General features: G+C 46.2%; 1 protein-coding gene across 1 annotated transcript in view; it reads right to left on the bottom strand.

Moving 5' to 3' along the window:
* The window catches only part of LGR4 (leucine rich repeat containing G protein-coupled receptor 4), a 344,040-nt gene that overhangs the window by 123,326 nt on the left and 196,296 nt on the right, over positions 1-24,418 (bottom strand). Inside the window, exons 3-4 of the mRNA XM_078684206.1 lie at positions 22,486-22,557; positions 12,725-12,796 (exon numbers count right to left, since the gene is read on the bottom strand). Of these exons, the coding sequence (XP_078540332.1) occupies positions 12,725-12,796; positions 22,486-22,557 (144 nt within the window). The remainder of the gene's footprint in view (positions 1-12,724; positions 12,797-22,485; positions 22,558-24,418) is intronic.

Here is a 24,418-nt window from a genome sequence, read left to right as displayed (position 1 = left end):
GGAAACTGCTTTGATATAATAGGTGGTATGGTCTTACTTCAGCCGGCTAACTTTGATGGTTGTACGGGCAGAGTGGCGGGCCCAGTCCAGTCCCGGCCAGTCTAGGACTGTCTAAGACTGTCCCGCCCTTGTCTCGGGCTTAGCCCGGGCGCTCCCGCGCGCGACTCGCGGTGCACTCCTCCCTCTTAAGGGGCGCTCCGATGATTTCACGTTGGTCGCGCCACACCCGCCGGGGCAGCTGGGAAATGTAGTCCCTGCGGCGGTAGTGCCTTGCTGCGACTTCGGTGGCCGTTCCCCTCACGGCGGCGTTGTTACCCCTGTGACGGCACTCCCAGGAAGGGTTCAAGAGCCGTTTCCCTCACGGCGGCGATTGTTGGCAAGTCAGGTAGGTTTTCCAGCGTTCTCAGCGCTCGCTCGGCGCTCCTCCCTCTTAAGGGGCGCTCCGGTGATTTCACGTTGGTCGCGCCACACCCGCCGGGGCAGCTGGGAAATGTAGTCCCTGCGGCGGTAGTGGCTTGCTGCGACTTCGGTGGCCGTTCCCCTCATGGCGGCGTTGTTACCCCTGTGACGGCACTCCCAGGAAGGGTTCAAGAGCCGTTTCCCTCACGGCGGCGATTGTTGGCAAGTCAGGTAAGTTTTCCAGCGTTCTCAGCGCTCGCTCGGCGCTCCTCCCTCTTAAGGGGCGCTCCGGTGATTTCACGTTGGTCGCGCCACACCCGCCGGGGCAGCTGGGAAATGTAGTCCCTGCAGCGGTAGTGGCTTGCTGCGACTTCGGTGGCCGTTCCCCTCACGGCGGTGTTGTTACCCCTGTGACGGCACTCCCAGGAAGGGTTCAAGAGCCGTTTCCCTCACGGCGGCGATTGTTGGCAAGTCAGGTACGTTTTCCAGCGTTCTCATAGGTCATAGTTGAGCTGATGAGGGCAGGTGAAAGACCATGCAGATATTAGAGAAGTGTATGCTGAACTATTAACGTAATTGGTATCTGCGTGTTTTATTTGCTTTGTTCCAGGCTCAGCAGAGGAGGACAATATTAGTTAAGGCTTTCGGAACACAGGTGCGATGTAGCAATATTTATGGTGAATCTATCTAATTAACATTAACACTCTTAGATGACCTCTGCTCACCCTCTGGGTAGCTTGCACGAGCAGGCAAGGCTGATCAAATTCAATGTGTAAAGTATTTGTACCAACACTCACAGTAACACAGTGAAAACACCACAAACTGACTCCACAACAGTTTAGAAAAATAGAGGTATCTAATCTAAACTACACAAGACCAAAACGACAAAAATCCAACATACACAGTTCAAGAATATGGTTGCAAAAGAGTTCTTAAAGTTGCGATAACATAATCCACAGTTGCGTGAAAAGTTCACAGTTGCGTCACGTTTAGCCAACAGTACCTTTAAAGGCGACAAAGTCCCAAAACAAAAACTGGTGCGGTGGAAAACAAGCGATGCGTCACTCCCGAGACCTTGGGGAGGCGATGGGACAGCCCCGCTGGATGTAGCGGGCGTGATGCGGTGACTCCGGTCTGTATGGGGAGGGATGCTACCTTGTATGGATTACGGTGCGGAGGTTCCGTAGTGAAAGAAGCTTGCAAAGGCACAATGCGACAATGTGCGGACCAGCAATGATCTTTCTCTCGCAGCTCCTCGATGTGATGGCTCTGCGACAACACTCGCAGCGACGTGATGCGGTCCGCAAGCAAGTGGTGCGACGATCTCACCCAGCGACGACAGGCTCTGCGACGACACTTGCAGCGATGGTAATCTTCCCGCACCGGTCTGGTGCGTCCCGCAAACGAAGGATGCGATGACTTTGGCAGCGGCAACAGGCGCTGCTACGATCTCGGCCTTCGTAGCGGCGGGAATTTCCTCGCACTGCCGGGGATGCGCTCCGCAAGCGAGCGATGCAACAAAACTTGAAGAAAGTCTTTAAAAGCTTGGTTTCCAGCTTCCCAACACAGGTACAACTTCCAGGGGCACCACAACTGGCCCAAGCACTCTAGGAAGGACAGAACTCTCTCAGCAGAGTTCAGGGAAGCTGGAGGTGAAGTCCTTTTGTACCTGGGACTTCTTAACAGGAAGCCAGCTCTCCTCAGGCCCTTGGAGATTCCTTCAAGCAAGGGGACACAGCACCAAAAGCAAAGTCCTTCACCTCTCCTTGGCAGCAAAGCAACAGCAAGTCAGTCCAGCAGAGCAACAGGAGGACAGTCTTCCTTCTTCAGTTTCAGCTTTCTCCTTGGCAGAGGTTCCTTCTTGATTCCAGGATGATCTAATTTTCTGTAGTCAGGGGTCCTGTACTTATACCCCTAAAATTCTTTGATCCCTTTGTGCAGGAGGGCTCTGAGCCCGGTCTGAACGAGTTCTGGGTGTTCCTTGAGCACTTTGTTTTCCTGGCCTCTCTTTTCCTTTCAGGGAGAGGGGCAGGGTCATAAGCCACCCAGCAGGAGTTGGAGCCAGCATTGTGGAAGGCAGGCACAGCCCTATTCAGGCCCAGGTGCTATCCCCTCCCACCACTCAAGATGCAGATGCAGTCATTCAGCCTAGGGCTGACTCAGCCAGCTCCTGGGGGCTCCCAGCCCCTGTCACCCTCAAACCAGACAGCCAATTCACAAACAGGCCAAGGCACACAGAAGGGTCAGACAAGAGAACAGCAACTTTCTAAAAGTGCTGGTCTCAAACACAGGATTAAAAAAACAACCTTTCCTAAAAGATGTGTTATTAAATTCGGAGTTCAGGGATACCAGACTTTTATGTCCTATCTTGCTCCTATGGGAAGATATGCTGGTAGCCACTGTAGCCAGCATCCCCCATGATAGCCTATGGGGCACGATGGCCTTACAGTAGTGAAAAACGAAAATGGCTGTAGTTCACTACCAGAGCATGTCACCTGCACAAGTACATGCTCTACCTTTCACATACACTGCGCTCTGCACAAGGGGGTACCTTGGGCCTTCCATAGGGGTGACCAATGTGTACAGAAAGGGAAGGGTTAGGCCTGGCCAGTGGGGACACTGACCAGGAGGACATGGCAGTTCACAGACTGCGCTCAGGCACTGCGGTGGCAGGCCTGAGACACCATTTTAGGGCTACTCATGTGGGTGGCACGATCAGTGCTGCAGGCTCACTAGTAGCATTTGTTATCACCAGCCCTGGCACACTCAGTGCACTTTACTAGGGACTTCTTGGTGAGACAAATATGCCCATCATGGATAACCAATTACAATAACAATTTACACAGAGAGCATATGCACTTTAGCACTGATCAGCAGTGGTAAAGTGCCCAGAGTCCTATTGCCAACAACACCCGGTCAGGAAAAACAAGGGAGGAAGAAGCAAAAAGTTTGGGGATAACCCTGCAAAAAGGGCCATTTCCAACTGTGAACACTACATTGCCAGATTTATTTTTGAAGAAAGTATTTGTTTTCAATTTTCATTAGTACGTTTTACACAAAATGAATGACTGAGAAAGAGTATTTATTAGTAAGTATCTATCATGCAGAATGTGTTGCTTTTAGAGAGGAAAGCCTTCTTAACGAGATGCTTTCTATGATTACCCAGTAATCTCTACCCGTTATTTCTGCTCATGAAATAGTCATAGACATAGGTTCTTGTATAGCGCACGATTCACCAAAAAGGTCTCAAGGCGCTTAGCAGAGAGACGACAACCATGAGTTCAGGAGAGGTAACACAGATTAGTGGGGAAAGAGCCATGTTTTCAGACCCTTCCGAAAGGCCAGATGGTTGGATAGGGACGACTGATGGAGGGGCAGCTTGTTCCAGAGTAGGGGGGCTATATGGGAAAAAGCCCGGCAACCATTTCTCGAAGTCCTGGCCCTTGGCTGGACCAGGAGGGATTTGGAGCAGGATCTTAGGACTCTGGGGGGGTTGTACCAAACCAGTTTCTTCGCTAAGTAGGAGGGCCCTATACCGGAAAGGAGCTTGTGGACGATACGGAGTATCTTGAAATGACTTCTTTGGCGCACCGGGAGCCAGTGTAGCTCCTTGAGACTGGGCAGAGAGGGAGACCTAGGGGACAGCCCAAGCACCAAACGAGCAGCGGCGTTCTGAAGGGTTTGTAGCTTAGTCAGCAGACACTCACTAATGGAGGCAAACAGGGCATTGCCGTAGTCTAAACGGCTGATGATGAGCCCCTGAATCAGGGGCTTCCTAGACTCAAGGGGAAGCCATTTAAATATTTTACGCAATTTGCGCAAGATACCCTAGCAGGTGCGAGAGACTTGATTGACATGGGATTTCATAGAAAGGGTGGGTTCAATCATAATTCCCAGATCGCGTACCACTTCTTTGGGCTCTGGGCAGGGTCCCAGTTCTTGGGGCCACCAATCTTGTGCCCATTTCAGCTGGCCTTACCAAACAGCATTATTTCTGTCTTGCTGTAATTGAGTTGAAGTTTGTTGGCATTCATCCAGTCCCTGATCGAGATCATGCATTTCTGAAATCTGGAACGGGTGTAAAAAAAATCTAAGCTGCAGGTAATCAACACCTAAGTATCGTCCGCGTAAGACACTGTGGAGAAGCCGTGTGATTTTATAATATTGGCCAGGGGGTTGAGATACAAATTAAAAAGCAGGGGACTTAGAATAGATCCCTGTGGAACTCCTACGGAAAGGGTGATCTTACTGGATTCCATGGTGTTTACCTTTACGTAAGTGTGCCGGTCTGCTAGATAACTCTCAAACCAAGCACAGGCTTTGCCTCTGACACCAATCTCCCACAGTCATTGGTAAAGAATGCTGTGAGAGACGGTGTCAAAGGCTGCCGACAGATCCAATAGGATAAGGACAGCAGACTCGCCTCTATCAAGAATGAGACGGATGTTGTCCACTATCTCCATTACTGCAGTCTCCGTCCCGTGGGCGGCACGGAACCCCGACTGCGAGGGATCAAGGAGCCCCTGTTCTTCAATGAAGGTTGAGACTCGCTTGTTAACAAGATGTTCCAATACCTTTCCAAAGTAGGGCAGAAGCGAGATCGGCCTGTAATTGGACAGGTTAGTGGGGTCGCTGGTAGGTTTTTTGGATGCTTCTAGCTAGACTGCCGTTAAATCGATGTTAATAATATGGTGATTGAGGGGTATAAAAGCAGTCGAGAATGCTTCCGGGGTCAGCTCACGCCAGGGCCGTATTAGTTTAGTATCATCTGAGCGATTAAGAGTCCTGGACTCAGTATGTTTGCAAAAGCTAAACTTTACAAGATAGTGATCTGTCCAAGTCATGGGTAGTGGAGGTTCGCAGTTAAGGCTGGGAAGATTGGTGAAAATTAAATCAAGGGTGTGCCCTGCCTGATGTGTGGGTCCTACCACTCTTTGCGATAATGATAAGGTTTCCAAAGTTGAAAATAAGTGGCAGGTGTCATCATCATGGGCGAGTTCCGCATGGTAATTGAAGTCTCCTACCAAGATAAAATTATCTGTGGCCAACACATGAGAGGCTATGGTGTCAAGGAGAACGTTAACAAACTTAGCTTTGTCTCTCGGAGGTCTGTAGACTAAGGCGGCCCTCCCCAGTGACGTTTTATTATACATGATGTTAACTATTGTTATTTCAAGCAAGGGGTTAACGAAAGATTCGAGCAGGGTAATGGAGATGGGGGATCTAGCCGCCACAACTACACCACCGCCTCTCCTACCATCTCGGTCTTGCCTGATAAGATGGTATTCCTAGGGGAAGGCAATAGCTACATCGGGCGAGGCTTGGCTATGTAGCCATGTTTCAGTGAAGAAACAAATGTCAGGTCGCTCAGTGTCTAAAAAGCTCCATACCTCCAGGGCATGCCTTGGGATAGATCTGGTGTTGAGATATAGAGCTGATATCTGAATAGAACCTGTGGTCGCACCAGAGTTCTTAAGTGCAGGGCGATCATGGCCAGGTAAGGACACAGTGGAGGCAGTGGTGTTACTGGACCTATTCTTCTGTATGCATGATGTAACATGAGTGTTGTGAGAGTTAGACGAGTGTTTAGGATTGAGAGCGATTAGTTCCTCCTGAGAGTAACAGAGCATAATGGCTAGTAATGGTAACCTTACCGCTGATACAGCTGTGGATTTGGCAAGGGGTCAAGGCAACAGGCGGCGTCCTGGCGCGGATGGGCGCAGACGGGCTCGCCTTTGGCGCGCCGCTGCACGCGTCCACGCTGTGGAGGGGAATATGTAAGAGGAAGGGGCAGGGGCAGCTCTGATGACGCTGCCTCGTGTTCCGTTGCCTAATGTCCCTCCGCAACAATCGGCACAAGCCGTGGCGGACCGGGGACCAGCAGGAGGAGCACGGAGGGGGTAAAAGTACTTACGGTAGTATTCACCGCAATTACAGAGATAAAAAAACAGTATTTTAAAATAAGCTAAAATGTCGTCATTAAAATGACAGAGTACGAACAGAAACAAAGCCCCAAGGTAAACATAAATATTTACAGTGTTTGTTCACTGCAAAGATTGTAGTACTCGCAGGATCTCTTTCACACAACCTTACACGCGCATCAGCCCCCTAACAGAAAGGGTGCCGCTCTCTCTCTCTCTTGGTAGTCGTGCATGTTGTCAGTAAGGCAAGAACCCGCTCCCGTGCCATTGCATAGGAGGGGCTGAATGCTGTCCGCAGAGGAGTTGCCAGCCCCTGTACAGCGCGCCCCAGTGCAGACCAAGGACATTGGCTGCAAGGGAGTCCGAGTGTCGGATGGAAGAACAGTGCACTGTAATGGAAGAACTTCATATGAGGCAGAATAGTCCATATAACGAGGAGAAGTACTGCTGTAAATGATTCCTGAAGGTCAAGACAAAAGCTTGGGGGGAAGGAGGGGAGGATAAGGGAAGGTTTCAGTGGCCAGACCTAAAAAACAAACCTCTGACCTGTGGTCTAAACGCGGAAGCTCCCAATATATGCCAAACTCGGAACAAGGAGCAAGCCCTGTTGCTTCCACAGCAGTGTTTTAGCCCTTCAAAAACAGAAATAAGTGGTGCCAAGTTGCGTATGCATTTTAAGGGTGCACATGAAACACTACCCTTATATTACGGAGGCTCAACGAGCTCCCGCCAACAATGATAAGCAACCACAAACAATATTTCCATGACACAAGCAAATTCTAAGCGAACACCGTCACGACGAAAAGACTACATCGTTCAAGTCACATGAGGCTGGGAAACTGCCAAACAACCAGATTAGTGGTGTTGAAACCTGTGGTTGTTACCTTCAGCGGGATTACAGGTTTTAGCGAACTAACATTTGTGTTCCAGCCAGACTCCATACACGGAGCTATTTTTGGAAAACAATCACACCCAAATCTACTCAGAAATTCATCTCAAGGCCTGTCCTCCAAGAGCAAAACGTCAGTTTCTGTCACTACATCTGCACAACCAGGACTGTAGTTTACGGAGCCCTTCTGACATGACAGCACATTCCGGAAATAGTATCACCCCCATTTTATATATAGTACTGGAATCGCACTACTCATGGTGAAGAGTGAATTCTTAAACCGGTTGATACTGTGCACAACCGTACAAGTGCTTCAACATAAGTCGAAAGCACACAAAACCAGGGAAGGAACCAGAAACCAAGGGGTTTCAACTGATGCAATTAGTGAAGGAAGGAAAATTTGGGAATAATAAAAAAAGATCAGCTCACTCAGAACGAGACAAAAATGGATAAACCATTATCATGCTTTCTTAAGAGACCCACTGAACATCACAGCCCCGTTTGTGAAATTTGGTTCGCACCATATAACGCTACCTTTAATTCTCAAAAAGCAAGCACTGACAGAGGCAATATGTCTTACCTATGAAAGCTATTGGTTTTGCAAAACATTTTTACCAATACTGTACAGCATTGCAGCTCATTGCTGTTATAAAAAATTTCTTTTAAAATGTAATGACGCATGCGTCATGTTATTTTGCAGGTATGGCATGCATTCAACACGCGTGCGTGTGCCTACAAATTGACGTAGCATGTTTTCCTTGTAATGTGCCAGTTGGCGATTTAACAATCCCCCGGGGGGAAAAAGAATTGCTCAAAAGGGCTGTTGTAAAACACAGTGCTAAAGTACTAGCAAAACTTCAAAAGGATAACTGGGTTGCAGCAGTGGGTTGGGGGAGAAGCAACACAAGCAAAGCAGAGCGGGTTCGGAGTACTGGTGGGGAAGGGAAAGAGAAGCATATAGGTGAGACAAACCTGGGGAGGGGATAGGTGAAAAACACTTGCATCCTTATTGAGAGTTTAAACAGAAAGAAAAAAAGGTTTCCAAGAAGTAAGCAATAGAAGCCAGATGTAGCAGTATGAAAGTCCACAGGAGGTCAGGTTGTGGTTCCAAGAAGCTTTTTTCAGGTACAGGTTACAGAAGTATGATGTTGTAGCCATGATGGTAAGTGGGTCTGTAAGTATCCCTGTAAGTACGCCCCACCAGGAGCAGCCTCCTAGCTGCTCAGCCTGCAGACACCAACTGACTCACTTCACCCATTCAACATTCTGTGACATATACAACATTCCACACATACTCAGGCTGAACAGCAAGGGGAAGAAAGAGAAGGAGAGGAACATTAACCCTACCACACCAGACAATCAAGGAGATGGGTAAGAGACTGTTCCATGGGATGGACAAAGAACAGATTAACCACTTGGGACATGAAAAAACACCAGCAAACGAATGACAGTAAATCCAACCAATTGTCAGCAATGTGCTTGCTCGCAAGCCCTTGTATGTTCTAGGTAAGCCTATAATATGTCTTTTGCAACCAGAAAGCTTTTGCTGTCTGGTAGGCTCAACTTAAAAAACCTGAAGTGGGAGGAGTTTCTCTGAACAGAACACTCCTATGAATAAACTGCATTGAGACCATACAGAAACTGCTGCATCCAATGGTATTTTTAGGGCCGCTGATGACTTCAGCATGAGCTGAAGAAAGAAGTATGCCCCCTCAGATAAGCATTGAAAGGGAAACACAACTACAAAGATCTCCATCCTCACAAACGGTGACTGAGCTGACAACGCAAGGCTCGGCTGTATGGTTATGAGGAGCCTACCCTTACTATGCCTATCAACAAGGCAAAAATGCTCAAGTCAGCATCAGGCAATAGTACCTGGTATTGTATGTGCTATTTCCAGAGCACCAACCTAGCTAAAAGGCAGCAGAGCGTTTTACAGGGTCAAAAAACGTGTGCATTGGGACTGCTTCTACCTCCACATGTCCAATAGTAAGTGAAAGTTGCTAAACAAAAGTGGGCGCGCAATCAGATGAACATGTTATGATTGCTTTCTGTCCTCACCCTCCCCGTCACTGGAGAGCAGCAGTGTTTTCCAGTCCGCAAGAACACTGGGGATGGAGAGCCCGGATGCTGCTTTGCTAGCCGCGTCCCCTTCGCTCTTCACCAGAGGGCAGGAGCTGGCCCCAGTGCGTATGAACACTTGAAGTAGTGCGCGTAATGGGGTTTTCCAAAGAAGTAACCTTTCCCTTAACTGGAAAGCAGCAGTGGGCTGCAGTCTGTAAAAACACTAGGGTTGAAGCGCCTGGATGGTGCGCTCCACCCTCCGCCTTAACTGGGGAGCGGCAGCGGTCTCCAGGAAACACAACTGGGCATGCATGGTTCTGGTAGAAGTCTCCAGAGCATCTCCGACAAACACCCAAGGGCTTTCAGCAATTCATTGGATTTTGAGAAAGAATGGCAGAGCTCGACAGAGTGGACAGTTCTACCCACCTTACCTTGCCACTCGATTAGGATCTTCGGCATATACTGTTAGGATTTAGACACCTTGACATGCGAGATTGCAGGCAATGGGACCTTTTAGCCCCTACCCCTAAAACTAACTAATCACTAAAGCCTTTGTGGACGCTCCCTAAACTGAGTAAAGAGGCGCGGCAGAACGTAGCCGTTGCTTGGCTTACTGTTCCGGTACCGCGCCCCCTCTTCACTTCCTGGTTGATTGCTCGCGTCCTCCGTGGCGTCCTACGGATCCCTCCGTGTGTTCCTGGATATTTCTCTGCCTGCATTCAGCTGTCCCCCTGTCCTGCAGCTTCCCTCAAGTCTGGTACACTTTGAGAATGTTTCTGCCGGTCTTCGGCATTTCTCTGACTTTGCGCGAGTAATCTCTCGCGACTACTCTGCCTTTTCTCATGCATTTTGCGGGCGTTTTCTGCCAGATTCATTTCCGTTGCTTCTTCTTTGAGGCTTGTACTTACCCTCATTTTCTTTGTTGTTTGAAGACTCCTTTGAGAGTGAGCGCTCCGCCTTTGCCTTCTTTTAGGGCCGGGTGTCTCTCCTCGTGTGTGTGTGCTGCTCCGCTGTTCCAGCCCTAGACAGCCGGTCGGTGCTCCTCACTCCCATTATTGTTTTGGTTGTGTCTGGTGTGTATGTCCTTCGAGAGTTCTACCCCTCCTGCCACATTACTGAGAATCCTGCTTCCCTTTACCTGAACTCTTCGATAAGGCCCGCCCGACCTGCAGTTGGGGTAAGCTTGTCTGGAATATCACGCATGTCAATGTATCCTGTATTTAGATCAGTGTAACAAGGGGATTATTACGTGTATAACCATTTTGTTTCCTAGCCTGGACATCCACCTGAGATTCCTGCTGGACCCTGCCAACCCCCTCGTATGAGGAGAGTGGTGGACACTCCTTGGGTAATTCCCTCATACTTTTAGGGGACAGTAGACAGGAGTGTGTACATTTCACATTCTTGCTTCTGTGTCCTGGAGGTGTGGGGATTCTTCTTCGCTCCCGTGGAAATTGGTTATTCGACTAACATATACGCCTATCCCTCCCAGCAGAACTCTTCATCAAGTTGTAATTGTTTTCCATGGCATGCCCGCTTGTGTGAGAAGGGGGGAAGGGCATGCCCGCTTGTGTGAGAAAGGGAAGGGCAGGCCTGCATGTGTGAGAAGGGGGAAGGGCTTGCCCGCTTGTGTGAGAGGGGGAAGGGCATGCCCGCTTGTGTGAGAAGGGCATGCCCGCATGTGTGAGAGGGGGGAAGGGAATGCCCGCTTGTGTGGGAAAGGGAAGGGCATCCCCGCCTGTGTGAGAAGGGCATGCCTGCATGTGTGAGAAGGGGGAAGGGCATGCCCGCTTGTGTGAGAAGAGCATGCCTGCTTGTGTGAGGGGGGGGGGGGAAGGGAACGCCCGCTTATGTGAGAAAGAGAAGGGCATGCCTGCCTGTGTGAGAAGGGCATGCCTGCATGTGTGATAGGGGGAAAGGCATGCCTGCATGTGTGAGAGGGGTGGAAGGGAATGCCCGCTTGTGTGAGAAAGGGAAGGGCATGCCCGCTTGTGTGAGAAGGGTATGCCTGCATGTGTGAGAGGGGGGAAGGGCATGACCGCTTGTGTGAGTAAGGGAAGGGCATGCCCGCCTGTGTGAGAAGGGCATGCCTGCATGTGTGAGAGGGGGAATGGCATGCCCGCCTGTGTGAGAAGGGGGAATGGCATGCCCGCTTGTGTGAGAAAGGGAAGGGCATGCCCGCCTGTGTGTGAAAGGGAAGGGCATGCCCCCCTGTGTGTGAAAGGGAAGGGCATGCCCGCCTGTGTGAGAAAAGGAAGCGCATGCCCACCTGTGTGAGAAGGGGGAAGGGCATGCCCACCTGTGTGAGAAGGGGGAAGGGCATGCCCACCTGTGTGAGAAGGGGGAAGGGCATGCCCACCTGTGTGAGAAGGGGGAAGAGCATGCCCACCTGTGTGAGAAGGGGGAAGAGCATGCCCACCTGTGTGAGAAGGGGGAATGGCATGTCCACCTGTATGAGAAGTGGGAATGGCATGCCCGCCTGAGGGAGGAAGGGAAGGGCTTACCCGCCTGTGTGAGAAGGAGCTGTATGAGAGGGGGGAAGGGCATGCCCAACTGTGTGAGAAGGGGGAAGGGCATGCCCGCCTGTGTTAGAGGGGGGAAGGGCATGCCGCCTGTGTTAGAGGGGGGAAGGGCATGCCCGTCTGTGTAAGAAGGGAGAAGGGCATGCCCGCCTGTGTGGGGAAGGGCATGCCTGCCTGTGTGAGAGGGGTGGAGGGCATGCCCGCCTGTGTGAGAGGGGGGAGGGCATGCCCACCTGTGTGAGAAGGGGAAGGGCATGCCCGCATGTGTGAGAAGAGGAAGGGCATGCCCGCCTGTGTGAGAAGAGGAAGGGCATGCCCGCCTGTGTGAGAAGGGAGAAGGGCATGCCGCCTGTGTGAGAAGGGAGAAGGGCATGCCTGCCTGTGTAAAAAGGGAGAAGGGCATGCCCGCCTGTGTGGGGAAGGGCATGCCCACCTGGGTGAGAGGGGTGAAGGGCATGCCCGCCTGTGAGAGGGGGGGCATGCTCACCTGTGTGAGAAGGGGGAAGGGCATGCCCGCCTGTGTGAGAAGGGGAAGGGCATGCCCGCCTGTGTGAGAAGGGGAAGGGCATGCCCGCCTGTGTGAAAAAGGGGAGGGCATGCCCGCCTGGTGGAGAGAATGTACATCCGCACAACTTTGCCTGCAGCTGATATGAACTAGGAGAGTTTGCAAACCAGGTTGGCATTGAACGAAGAACATTTCTGGCAGAAGGCTGGATGGTCTACAGATTTTTGATCTCTGGGGAGGACACATGTAGAGGGCTAATCTGCGCACCTTCATTTTAGCTCTTCATTTGTTTACGATACTGTTTCCTAAACACATGCTTCGGGGGATAAATGCTACATTGATAGTTATCGTTTGGTTTTATTATTATAACAGGCGTTCATATACACGGTATCAAACACTAAATAAATATATAAATAACACTTACAGTGACTGCAACGCATTCAGTCCTTTCAAGGCTTCACTCGGAACGGTTTTCAACTGATTATTCTGGAGTGTTCTGCAAAAACAAAATCTCTTTCAATGCGTGCAATCAACTAAAGACCGTAAATAGCATCCTAAATCTCAGATTATGGGAGTGAACTTCGAATTTCAGCAATCAGCATTGAGTTCAGATGCTTCTGGGAGTACTGGCTGATGGACTCCGCTACGGTCGAATGGGAGGCGCAGTGTGGATTGCTTCCTAGTGTAATCATGGTCCCAGGAGACGACTGTGAGACAGTGGAAGGCAGGGGGGACACCGAGGAGAGAGGCAGCAAAAGTGAGAGGGAAAGGGAACGGTAAAGTCTGCCTGTTTAAGTCTGAAAATTATGTACTCGGTTTTTAAACGGGTGTTCAAAATAACATTGCATTAATAGGTCAAAAAATATCTGCAGGCCCTATTCATAACAGTTTTTTTGTGTCCTTAACTTTCAGTACAGGCATAAAACAGTCGAACATGCAATCGAAAATGGACAACCTGTTTTGCAGGTTTTCTCCCATCCTGCAAACCAAGCAATAGGAAAGCCACTATGTCCTGCCTATGCTGGGTCCATTGGCTCCGTCAAGGTTTTATTTTAGCCATGTAGTACTCAGCTGCGCGGCTGCTATCCGTAACGCTGCACGTAAAAAACAAAAACCATGCTACACAGCAGTCACTCTGCTGTACACAATGGATTAACACATATTGACATCGACAAAAAGTAGAGCTATTTAACTTTGCCAATGTATTCAGTTGCCTGCAGGTTTTCTGGAGGTCATCGCTGAAAAATGTGGTAGGACAGTCAGTCACATGTCAGGCAGTGACTGCAAGGATGATGAGGCTGAACCAGTCAGGCACATACTAAGCAGCTCCTAGCATGTGTCTGTCTGTCCCAACCCTACTGACTTCTCCTCTGGGTTGCTCTGCTGTGACTATCAGCTAGGCCAAGAGGAGGGCGTTGGATGGGCTGCTGGGACCCCAGACAGTAGACGGCCTTTGGCCTAGGGGACCTGGCCACCAAGTCTCTCTCTAGGGATGGCTTATTTGGTCAAATCTGGCAACAAACGAAGGACAAGCCAGTAGCTCAGATTGAGCCCTGGGCCTCAGGTAGAACATCAAAGCTTGTACCACTTCCAAGTCTCTGACTAAAAACACTTGGCAATGCCCAGCAGTAATCCATCGCAGAGAACGAGTGCGGCAATCATCTCTGGCTCTAGGAGGCTGTATGGAAACTCCTGTGTGAGCACATTTGAGACAGGTAGCCCTGACACCTTGTCAAGTAAGGATCCTTGACTCTGAGAGGCTGCATGCAAACCCTGGCCCTGGCAGGCTGAGGGCGTCGCACTGGGACTTTCACCATTGGGTGTTTTGTGTAAAGGGATTCCTTTGAAGAAATTGGAGCATCAGAAAAAGGATGCACATTCAAGGATAAATCTTGGCCATTATAGGGATCTGTGTGTGTCCGCAAATGGATTACAAATAAGCATTAAAATATTGAATTGAAGGACTATACAATTTTCGTGTTCATAGTCTGTTTATACACAGATATATTTTTTGAGCCCACAGGCCTTGTACGTAGTAGTGCGCCTTAGGTCTGGATAGCCTGTGTGCCCCAAGCAACTTTTGAGTTCTTTTCGTGTGTTTGTGGACAGTGCACCAAGACACTCACACTAAAAAGATTAAACGTTTGAATCAAAGTCTGTTATATTCTCAAGAGTGCAGTTACCGGTAAAAAAAGTTGCATAAAAGTATATTTTTGTCATATGTGAGTAGTGTAAATACACACTGCAGTCCACATATTACATTTACCTTTCCATTCAATAAATGCACCTAAGGCACGATTTACAGTGGGCTTATATGAAAGCTGAATAGCCTAAATAAGGAGTTCCAATGTACAGGACATTATAAGGGGAGGGGTAGAGGCACTTTACTACTATTTAGAAGTGGAAAAGGGCACTAAATTCTAAACTTTAAAAAATAGGGTTAAAGAAAAAGGCACAAAAATCTGGGATTACCGTGCAGAAAAGTCAGTCTTGCCACAGTTAGGTAAAGGGGTAGATTGCGGATAATACACAAGCAAATTTACAATGGTAGCCTAAAGAATAGGATTATGGTTCGAGCAAAGTAAAGTTCTAGACTTCGCCCTATCCCCTTAACCATAGGTTTATGGTTAGGGGGATAGGAAGTGAACAAGATTGAGCTGATAATGAAACAAAGAAGCCGCTTTTGTAGTATTTTGAGAGTAAATTTTAAACTGTTGAGGTAGTGGTTAATAAGGTAATGCCAGAAGAGACAGTGAAATAGGTCTTATGATGTGTAGAAGACAGACTCCTCTACAGGAAAACCGAGCATCAGCTCCAATCCACCCAAGGAAATAGATCCATACACACCCAAACACTGATGTGGCTTTATCTTCCCAGAGGTCCGGTACTTTGTCAACAGTAAAATAGAATTATATTTTATAAAAACTGTCATCATGTTTTGGGTTCTTTATGACTGTCTCTAGAGTGCACTCTTCTACAATACTAGATGAAACCCCAAACCGGACACCCAACTCAAGATCCTTTACTTTAACACTGAGGGAGGGAGGAGGGATGGATAAATACTTGATACCAGCAAGCCCCATTACTGTATGGCCGCCCTTTGCTACAGTTGCTGACTAGCATGCAAGTAAAACTTCTCCCTTACAATGAACATCCACAGTAAGCAGTAAAGGTCTACATAAATGTTTGACATGGTTACTGCTTCAGCAAGTTTCTCCTCAGCTGCTTCAAATGTGATATTTTGCAGTGGTGGCTGCTGGCTCTTTTACAGGGAGTAGAAATGGCAGGAGCAGTATTTTCGCTTGTCACTTTGGTGTCTCCTTTAAACATCACGCTAACAAGACTGCCCTCTGGTGGCGGTACCACGAGATGCTAACATTTAACATGCAATGGCAAAGCACACAGGTCTCTCCACTGACACCAGAGCAAAGACCCGTTTGGCTTGCCAATGATTACACTATTGTTAATGGTCAGAATCAATGAAATATGGGAATCACTCAGGGTAAGCGTGTGCGGGAGGAAACTAAGATTTTAAATGAACAGAAAGGTGGTGGTAAAGGAAGAGCAGGGAGAACAAAGACAGAGAAGAAAAGAAAACAGACACCCAACTACTGCAATGCAAGGTTCTGACATCAGCAGTGGAAGGATAGAACTCATCCAATCTAAACACACACGACAGAAATGCTCCTCCTGGAGATACATAAGAATGGGGAGAAAAAGCAGGAAACTGTTACAGTCATCGAATCATTAGCAAGGAACCGAATCAAAGTCCATTCTTAGTATCCTGGATACGATAGGTCAGCATGGAGACCTAAACAGTTTGTTTTGGAAGAGAAGCTAAACGTTCAGTTTGTGCCCATTTGTAGTCTTTTCTGGTGGGTGTACGCGGCGAGTGTGCGCATAAAAGCAAATTTACAAGGTCCATTTACTTAACTGCACCAATCTTTACATGGACAATGTATCTTAAGTACATGTTGTGAATATGTGGGTTTACTCTAGAGGCCCTGGATTTTTCTGTACTTAGTGACCTCAGTAAGCACCTCTGTAAATTCCAAGCATGCTCTTCAACAAGTTATACCAGCTTTATGAGACAACACGTGAAACGTTTCGTACAAAAAAATAAGGATTTCAAAACTAACTGGAAAATTACATCACATTCTCAAAGAAATGGCACCAAAAGAAAAATGTGACACAGCAACAACATATCAAACTAGCTAGAGTATGATAGCAAGTGTGTGGAGGGTTGTGCTGGCAGTCAAACAATAGGAAATTCAAGTATATAGCCAAAATGCAATGACAAACCCCCACCATGAAAATGTTTAAAATAAGAAAGGAGGTGAGGGGGAGAGATATGCAGGCTTCTGTTCCGATAAAAGTATGAGAAAACAAAATCTCCCCATATCTTCTGATATTTTCATTCCTCCCTCAATTATGCCTCTTCTTAAAGTCATCACTAAACCCTAATGACCTCGCTAACTTTAAACCTATCTCCTTGCTTTTTTTTTCTCTTTTCCTCTCTTTTCCTCGCCTCGTTCTTCCTAGATTGCAGTTCTTCTACTCGGTTCAATCTGGCTTCCGCCTGGCTGTTCCACTCAAACGTTTTTCTCCACTCTTTAGCAAACCAACAGTACTCCATTCTAATCATAATCTGTCTATGTGGGTAATTCTATTCTTCTGTTCTCTTTGGGTATCTCGCTGTGCTCTGACTTTATCCACATGTCGGACTGGTCCTTCTCTGTTCCCTGGCATAGAAATCCTGTGCTTAATTTTTGCCGATAGCTGCAGGTGGGACCTAACAGCACTCAATTTTGGGGACCAGGACTTATTTATTTTTATCATCAGACATTGACTTAGAAAAAGAGAAAAGCAGAAGAGAGAAGACAGGAAAATAGTGACAAAGGAAGAACGTACTTTCAGAAGCGATATAAAGGGGCACGGAGTGTATGGTAGCATATGATAGACGTTCAGCAATGACGTCTATCGCCTGGCCCGGTACTTATTCTTTTACCCATCATCCACTGGGACTCATTCACCCACTGTTCCAGGATTCTCCAACGAGCACCTTGTGAGTTCCTGAAAGCTCTCTAGCAACCTGTAAGTAGCCCTCCTATGTGCAGCCCAGTAGTGCTTAATTTGTGAAGAAATAAGTGCTGAGGCCCTAGTCAGGAGGGTGCTGCAGCCAGTACCACTAATTGCCGCTGCCAATGACAGAGCTAACACAACTGCTAAATATCACACTCTTTCAAGTGAGACAATTCAGACTATTCCAGGCTCCCATAGCTATAAGAATGGCTTAGGTGGCAGTTATTAGTACATTTTAAAGGTATATTGATTTAACAAACGACCGCTGTGCTCATCTCTAAATTAGACAAACAGGGCCATCATGTGGCAGGTGTTGACAATTAAGTGCCGTCACAAGCACTGGAAACTGCTGGCTCAAATTAAGCACAGCAGCCCAGTAAACTAAATTGCAGGCTTTTGCTTGATTGAATTACTATATGGATACCAAAATTAAAGAGCATGTATTTGACATTAAAATGTGTGTACTTTCAGAATGTATGTTCTGGTATTTGGAGAAAAACTGACATTTCCCAAAAATATTTAAAGCTGATATTTGAGTGATTCAAATCAAATTGTATTGAGGAAACTATTATTAGCGTGGTGCTGGGGCATTGTAGCTATGGCTGTTTGTATTACCATAGAAACATTCCACATGGATATGCATTTTTTACAACACTGCCGACAACCGTTCCTCATGCACGAGGTGATCGCTGCTGGTAACCCTGCAAATGGTGTTCACCAATGTAACCTGGTCTGATGGGATTCCTTCCACATCTCCTATAGGAGCTCGGGATAATTTTAATTCAACATAAGGAGCTTTTATTACAGAAAAGGTTGGAGACTCCTGCTATATCCACTTGACTAATGGGTGCCTCACGGTTCTGTCTCTGGTCTCTCTACATTATCGCCTTTACTGTCCATTTTTTTCTTCCAATGGCCTAGAGACTTGTTTATGTTGGTAACTATAACATTTTCTTTTTATTCCCGCCTTTTTTTCTGTCTATTGTTAGGAATGTGTCTGCAGTTGTCCCTCTGCCAGTCAGGTCTGAATGATTACTCATTTTCTAAAACTCTGTCCCACTAAGTGTCCTCTTTTCATTTCTCACCACCTTTCGTCTTTTTTTTCTCATTATGTATTCAGATTTCTAGATCTGCCAGTAATGTCTCCTTCATTGTCAACTGTGCTCTCAACTTCGCTCCTCAGATTACAGCTGTAATTAAACCCTGTCAACGTCAGCTCTCCACTAGTTAAAAAACTAAGCCCTTCACTCCTTTTAACTCCCTGAACCCCTATGTCTTACTCTTGTTCCATATACCTAATTTCTGTTTCCCTGCAGAACTGCCTAAATAGTCTGACACTCCATTGGAGCCTATTCACAACCCTGCATTAGACTAGGTTTCTCTCTTGTATGCCGCTCCTAAAATTCACCTTATCGTTATCATGTGTGCTGACTTCTGTTCGCTTTACGCTGTAAATGTTACTTCTTCTCCCTTTTTAGCTTCTCTGACCTTGCCTCCATTCTTCCTCTTGACCTTTCTGTGCGCCCTTGTGTTACTATTGTTTTGAACTCTTTTGTTCCACAGAACTTGGCCAAAAGATGCCAAAATAAGGATATACAGTACATCACCGTTTTTAGGTCGAGCCTAGCCAGCGAGCATGCGGTGGTCTGGAAGACCTGCTGTAAACACCATGGTAGTGTAATCCCGCCTGCCACTTACCAGTTGGTTCACTCCTGCATCACTCATCTTTTCTGCCTTCTAACTTATTCACACAGTCCATCGCTCACTTCCGTTAAAGGATGAGGCGCACCGGTCAAACACAGAGTCCCTGAGCTTGCATTGTTTATGTGTTGCTTTGGCAAACTCTTTTGTTTGAAAGTTCCTTTCGACCGTGGCGGCTTCTTTATTTAGGCTGCTAGTGTCTTCATTGTAGAGCCCAGTCAACACAGATAAGCCCCGCCTACTTCTAGAACAACAGCACCTCTACTCTTTTCATTACATTGTCCTGTTGCTTCAGCAATGTAAGGAAAAAAGACGAAGACTAGTGTCATTTAGTTAGCAAACACAACAGGATCTGTGTTGTAGCTGTGTTTCTGTTTTTATTACAAGCAAAGACAAGTACAACATTACTTTGTTTTAACAGTTTTAAATTTAAATGGTGGCTGTTTGCAAACCACTTTATTTTCACAAAAGTCATAGATGGAGGAAATGCATTTTTTTTAAAACAAACATTTTAAGAGGAAGGGTACATTGTGATGAGTGTAGGTATTCACAAGCAATATATGCAACGGGTTGGCACGCACCAGCGTGAAGCCGGTTGATTGGCTTTTGTTCCTGATGTCAATTACCATTCTAGCTCCCAATTCCAACGTAGCCTCACATCCAAACTTACCAATCAATCTCCCCCAATTCAACAGTCCTTCATGTTAACGTGTATGATAAGGTAACTATGTTAAAAGGTGGATACTGTCTACACATTTGATTAGGTAGTTGTGAACTAACACAACATGGACAACATGTGCATTTATTTTAGACTATGGAAATCTCAGTATACTATGGAAATCTCTGTATTTTATGTATCGCAAGGCTGCTAGTGTCTTGAGAGCAAAGCCCTGTGCTGTTTTTTGCTTGCCCCGTCGTTTTGCTCTTTCCGATTGACTAGGGCTGTCTGGCGTGCAATGCTTATTATAAAAGATACACTAAGATACTTTTCAAACAGGAAGTGTATGTACGTTTCTCCGTGCAGCACATGGCGTTTCTGATATTGTTTTCATCTGGCTAAAGTGCGTTACTAAAAAGTTGCAGAGGTAGAATATTCCACATTATATTTAAGCCACATGCCAAAGAGTTGGTGCTCTAAATAAAACCCCCAAAATCTCTATGGAGGCGTGGTAAATAAGGCTTTAAGTTCAGGAATAATGTGAGAATAGAGTCAAGCGTCAAAGTTTTTTTTGCTTGTGGTGGACTATGCATCACATCCATTCCACTCGTATGTAGGAGTTGTGTGAGACAGTTCACATAGCGCTTTTAGCAATCAATGGATAATGCTGAATTTAAAATGGGGCATTCTCTGGTGCTGTGGAAGAAATGTTGCCTCTTTTCAAAGTCTCTGTCCTCCCACCACACCCACCTATTATGCCTCTCATAATCTAGACTCCGAACAAGACAATATCTGTGGGGCCTCTGGCATAGTTAGTACAAGGGGCATTACCTGAACTGCTGGACACCGCGAGATGACTGCACTTCAGATGTACCCGCTCTCGTCTTCTGCTTTAGGCACAGGGAGCAGACTCATCATCAGCACTTCTCCAAGGAGAGACTTGGTTGTGTGTAAGTGCAATGTCAGGCATTGCACTGCTCAAAAAGAGCAACTAGCTGCAAACGTTTTTACTCTCAGATAATGCTTTTTCGGAAAGCATGAAACCCTGAAAATCTGCCAGTTAACAGGGCAATGTTTTGTTGAACCCCTCGCAACTTCCTGTTGGGTGTTGGCACCTCCGCTGAATGGTGCTGTGGTAATTACAAGATGAAGAGTTTCTTTAACAGAAGCAGGCACATTTTCATGGCCAATGCTCCAATCCTTGGAGCTGGGTATTTAATTTAGAGGATAACCTGAGCACTTAGTCCGCCTCGAAAACACTAAGGAATGAGCGTTTTCGTTCTTGCCATTCTGTTTCCACCAATGAAAGCCCTCTTGCAGTTTACGGCCCACAGGCCTGAGGGAATCATTTCCCTCAGATTCATAAAGTCCATCCCTTGCAAACTCTGTCAAGCTGAGTTGAAGGTGGCCACCCCCTTTATGATTAGTGATAGATACCTGGTGCTTAGAAACATTTTCCCGCTATTCCCACTCCCTGGGTATATATATATTATCACACGGACAGAAAATAAAGGAAGCGTGAGTCAACATCAGAAAAACCGAAAACTTGGTTTTCCAGCCACAGGTACTGTGTTCTGAATTTGTTCTGCTTCAGTCTGAGGAAACATGAAATGCTTGGATGTGCCTTTTAAGCAATTTATGACTAATGCTGCTTGAGAAACATATGCTATTTTAATTAGAAGAATGTTGTTTGAAACAACTTTTTATGCACAGAATGACAGATCGCCTCATCCTCTGGAATATGTACGTTTTTAAGCTATATGTGAAAAGTTTATTATAAATAGTAAACTGTGTTGCTATTTACAAAGCGTTATTTGCACCAGAATTTCATATTTTGAGAATTCACAATAATATTAGTATCACTCCCAAATCAATGGAAGGAGTTTATATTTCTTGCTCCTGTTACACTGTGGGTGCCTGTTCCGACTACTGTGTGCCGCTTATTTCATTACGGCGCCCGCTCCAGGGGCTGCAACGTGCATAACTTTTAATTACATGGGTGCCGCAGCTTCATGTTTCAGCAGGGTGCCCGCTTTTATGTTTCTTATTTTTTATGTGTCCACTAGTCTTGACATCAAAACACATGGGTAAAAGACGTGATTTACAACACCAATAGCTCTAACTCTCGCAAATGGCTTGTTAATATTGACATAACCCCTTGTCCAACTTTCCTTTCCTATTTCTTCCTTTCCTGGTTTTATGAGTACCTCAAATTTATTGTATGGCCCTAATTTGATTCATTTATACTCTTTTTTTAATGCATTGTTTATAAACTGACAGGTACTCTCAATAAAAATATACCATATATATATATACCATATATATATATATATATATATATATATTATATATATATATTGACATCATACATCGAATTTTGGAGGTAGTTTGTGGAGAAGATTAAGATGAGCGTACCCAGACATTCTTTGGCCCAGACAGACCAAACTGCATACAAGGATCAAAAGGTTACTTTCAGGAACATAAAAGAACATAATAAAAGGTTACTTTGTGGATCATAACAACAAAGCTCAGCGAAATTGGAGTATCTGGTTAGTAGGTAATATATTATGTTTAATGAGTCCACATTGTAAAGTTCAGAGTGACTATACAAAATAAAAATAAAAACATTTTAAACATTTCAATTCTACTGAAACAAAATGTTTGCTAAAGTCATAGAGCAGAAATATGCTGACTCCGCAGACGGGGTACAGTTAGCTGGGAATCTCTAAATGATCATTACTTACAGAACTTTGAGTTCTTTCAGACCAGACAGGGCCTTCGGGTGGATGAAAGCCAGGTCATTGCCAGCCAGCCGCCTGGAAAAAATTGAAATAATAGTTGAGACTCCTAAAGAGAACTCCCCATCAACAGCAGAAACAATCAAAGCATTCAAAGTAAAAACTAATTGATTGTGAGAGCTCAACTGCACTTCTCATGATGACACAGCAAGGAAATGCTATAAAAGACAATTTTACATTTAAGGGGTTTAAACTCCTGAAATATTTTTAATGTATGGCTCTAAGATTAAACACTTTCACTCTGTAGATTCACAGATTCTGTTTACGGCAACGTGAAAAAATGTCAGCTTTATGAATATTTAATTACAAAAATTAAAGACTTTGTGTTACTTTGTTTCACCAGTGAGAAATAGAGGGTTAACGGACTCGCTTCAAAGGAAGATGCGAAAGAGGCGCACCAAACTAACAAGGCTCTGAAGGCTGAGATTGTACATAGCGGTAAGATGAAGGCACGTTAGCTGTGCTCCTTGCCCTGTTCTTGTCAGACCACGTAGAGGACACTGTTTAATGCTTCATGTGCAGCACAGCATGCAAAACAGAAGAGCCCCGCTCTGTACTAATCGCTAAGCAATGTTGTCACTAGAAAACACAGCAGTAAGACAAACTGCATTTTTGTACCCAAGATTGATCACCCACAAAAATACCGTAGACCAATGTTGAGGCCGTCGAAAACCCACGAAAACACCCTGCCTAGAAAAGGTTCTGCACTGACCACCGAATAGTTAGAAGACTATCTTGTAGTATGGCTGACTGCAATGGAATGTCTTTGTGGCAACCAAGGGAGTGAGTGAGCACGTGTGCAACCCAATTCAATCATTGACTGTTTAAACTAGAGGTTTTTGTTATATTACTCAGAAGTGGAGAAACAATGTAATCTGCTACACTGTCCCCATTGAAGCATGAAATTCAGAGCTACAACGAAGATTGACTTACCGTCAATCGCCTGCGCATAAACACTTTCAAGTACAAGCACCACCTAATTGCCTACATAGCACCATATCCCTTCCAAGTACCATGCCTCACTTCCTCGCTCCACCACCACTACCAAGAATCCTTTAGCTCAGACATGCCCTTTGGTCTCCACAGATATTAACTGTTTTACACAGACTAAGCTTCTTCAGGGATGCCCTCCCAGTGGCGTAACAACAGACTACACAGCACTGGAGCTCTTGGGGAGCCCTCCCCGGGACTTTGCACGGGTGGCAGGCCCTCGGTGTGAGATGCCCACTCCATGCACTTTGAGAGGGGCCCCCTCAAGTATCGTTACACTACTGTGGCCTCCTCCTTTGAGTGTTAGATCTTACTCCCACCTGACTAAACTATTGGAACTTTTTTTCCATAGGCCTGCAGCTCAAACAATAAAGAAACTTCAACTGGTTAGGACCCATTCCAGGTACAGCATCTTAGGCCTTAGGCATCAAACAGTCCTACAACACCACTACAGTGTCATGATTCGGGTCTTAAAAATGTAGAGTTCAAGACACATTGCTTCACTTACAAGTTAAATAAAGACCCAAATCCAGACACTTTTCTAATGCCTACCAATGCGATCAAATGACCAGATGAGTGAGGTGAACTTCAGAAATCCTCCTGACTATCCATTGCCTGAAGTACTAGTGTGTCTAGGCGGGATCTGATAACTACCGTGTCTCCTTCATTTGGAGAGTGCTAATTCTGCTCACCCCTTATCCCTGCCTCCATTTCCCTTACACGCCAGAACAAAACCAATCAATGTTTCAAGTGGTACCAGAGCATGTTTTTTTTTTTATAAACGGTTATGGCCATTAACATTCCATACAGTAAAGACATACATTATTGTTCAATGAAAGCCGGGTTCCTAACCAGTTAAAAATCAGTAATTTCAACATCTCTTTAATGT

The sequence above is a fragment of the Lissotriton helveticus genome, chromosome 3_2 (genome assembly GCF_964261635.1).
Source record: "Lissotriton helveticus chromosome 3_2, aLisHel1.1, whole genome shotgun sequence".
Lineage (NCBI taxonomy): Eukaryota > Metazoa > Chordata > Amphibia > Caudata > Salamandridae > Lissotriton > Lissotriton helveticus.
Note: the sequence above shows the minus strand (reverse complement) of the source record. Positions and strands in the feature narration are given on the sequence as shown.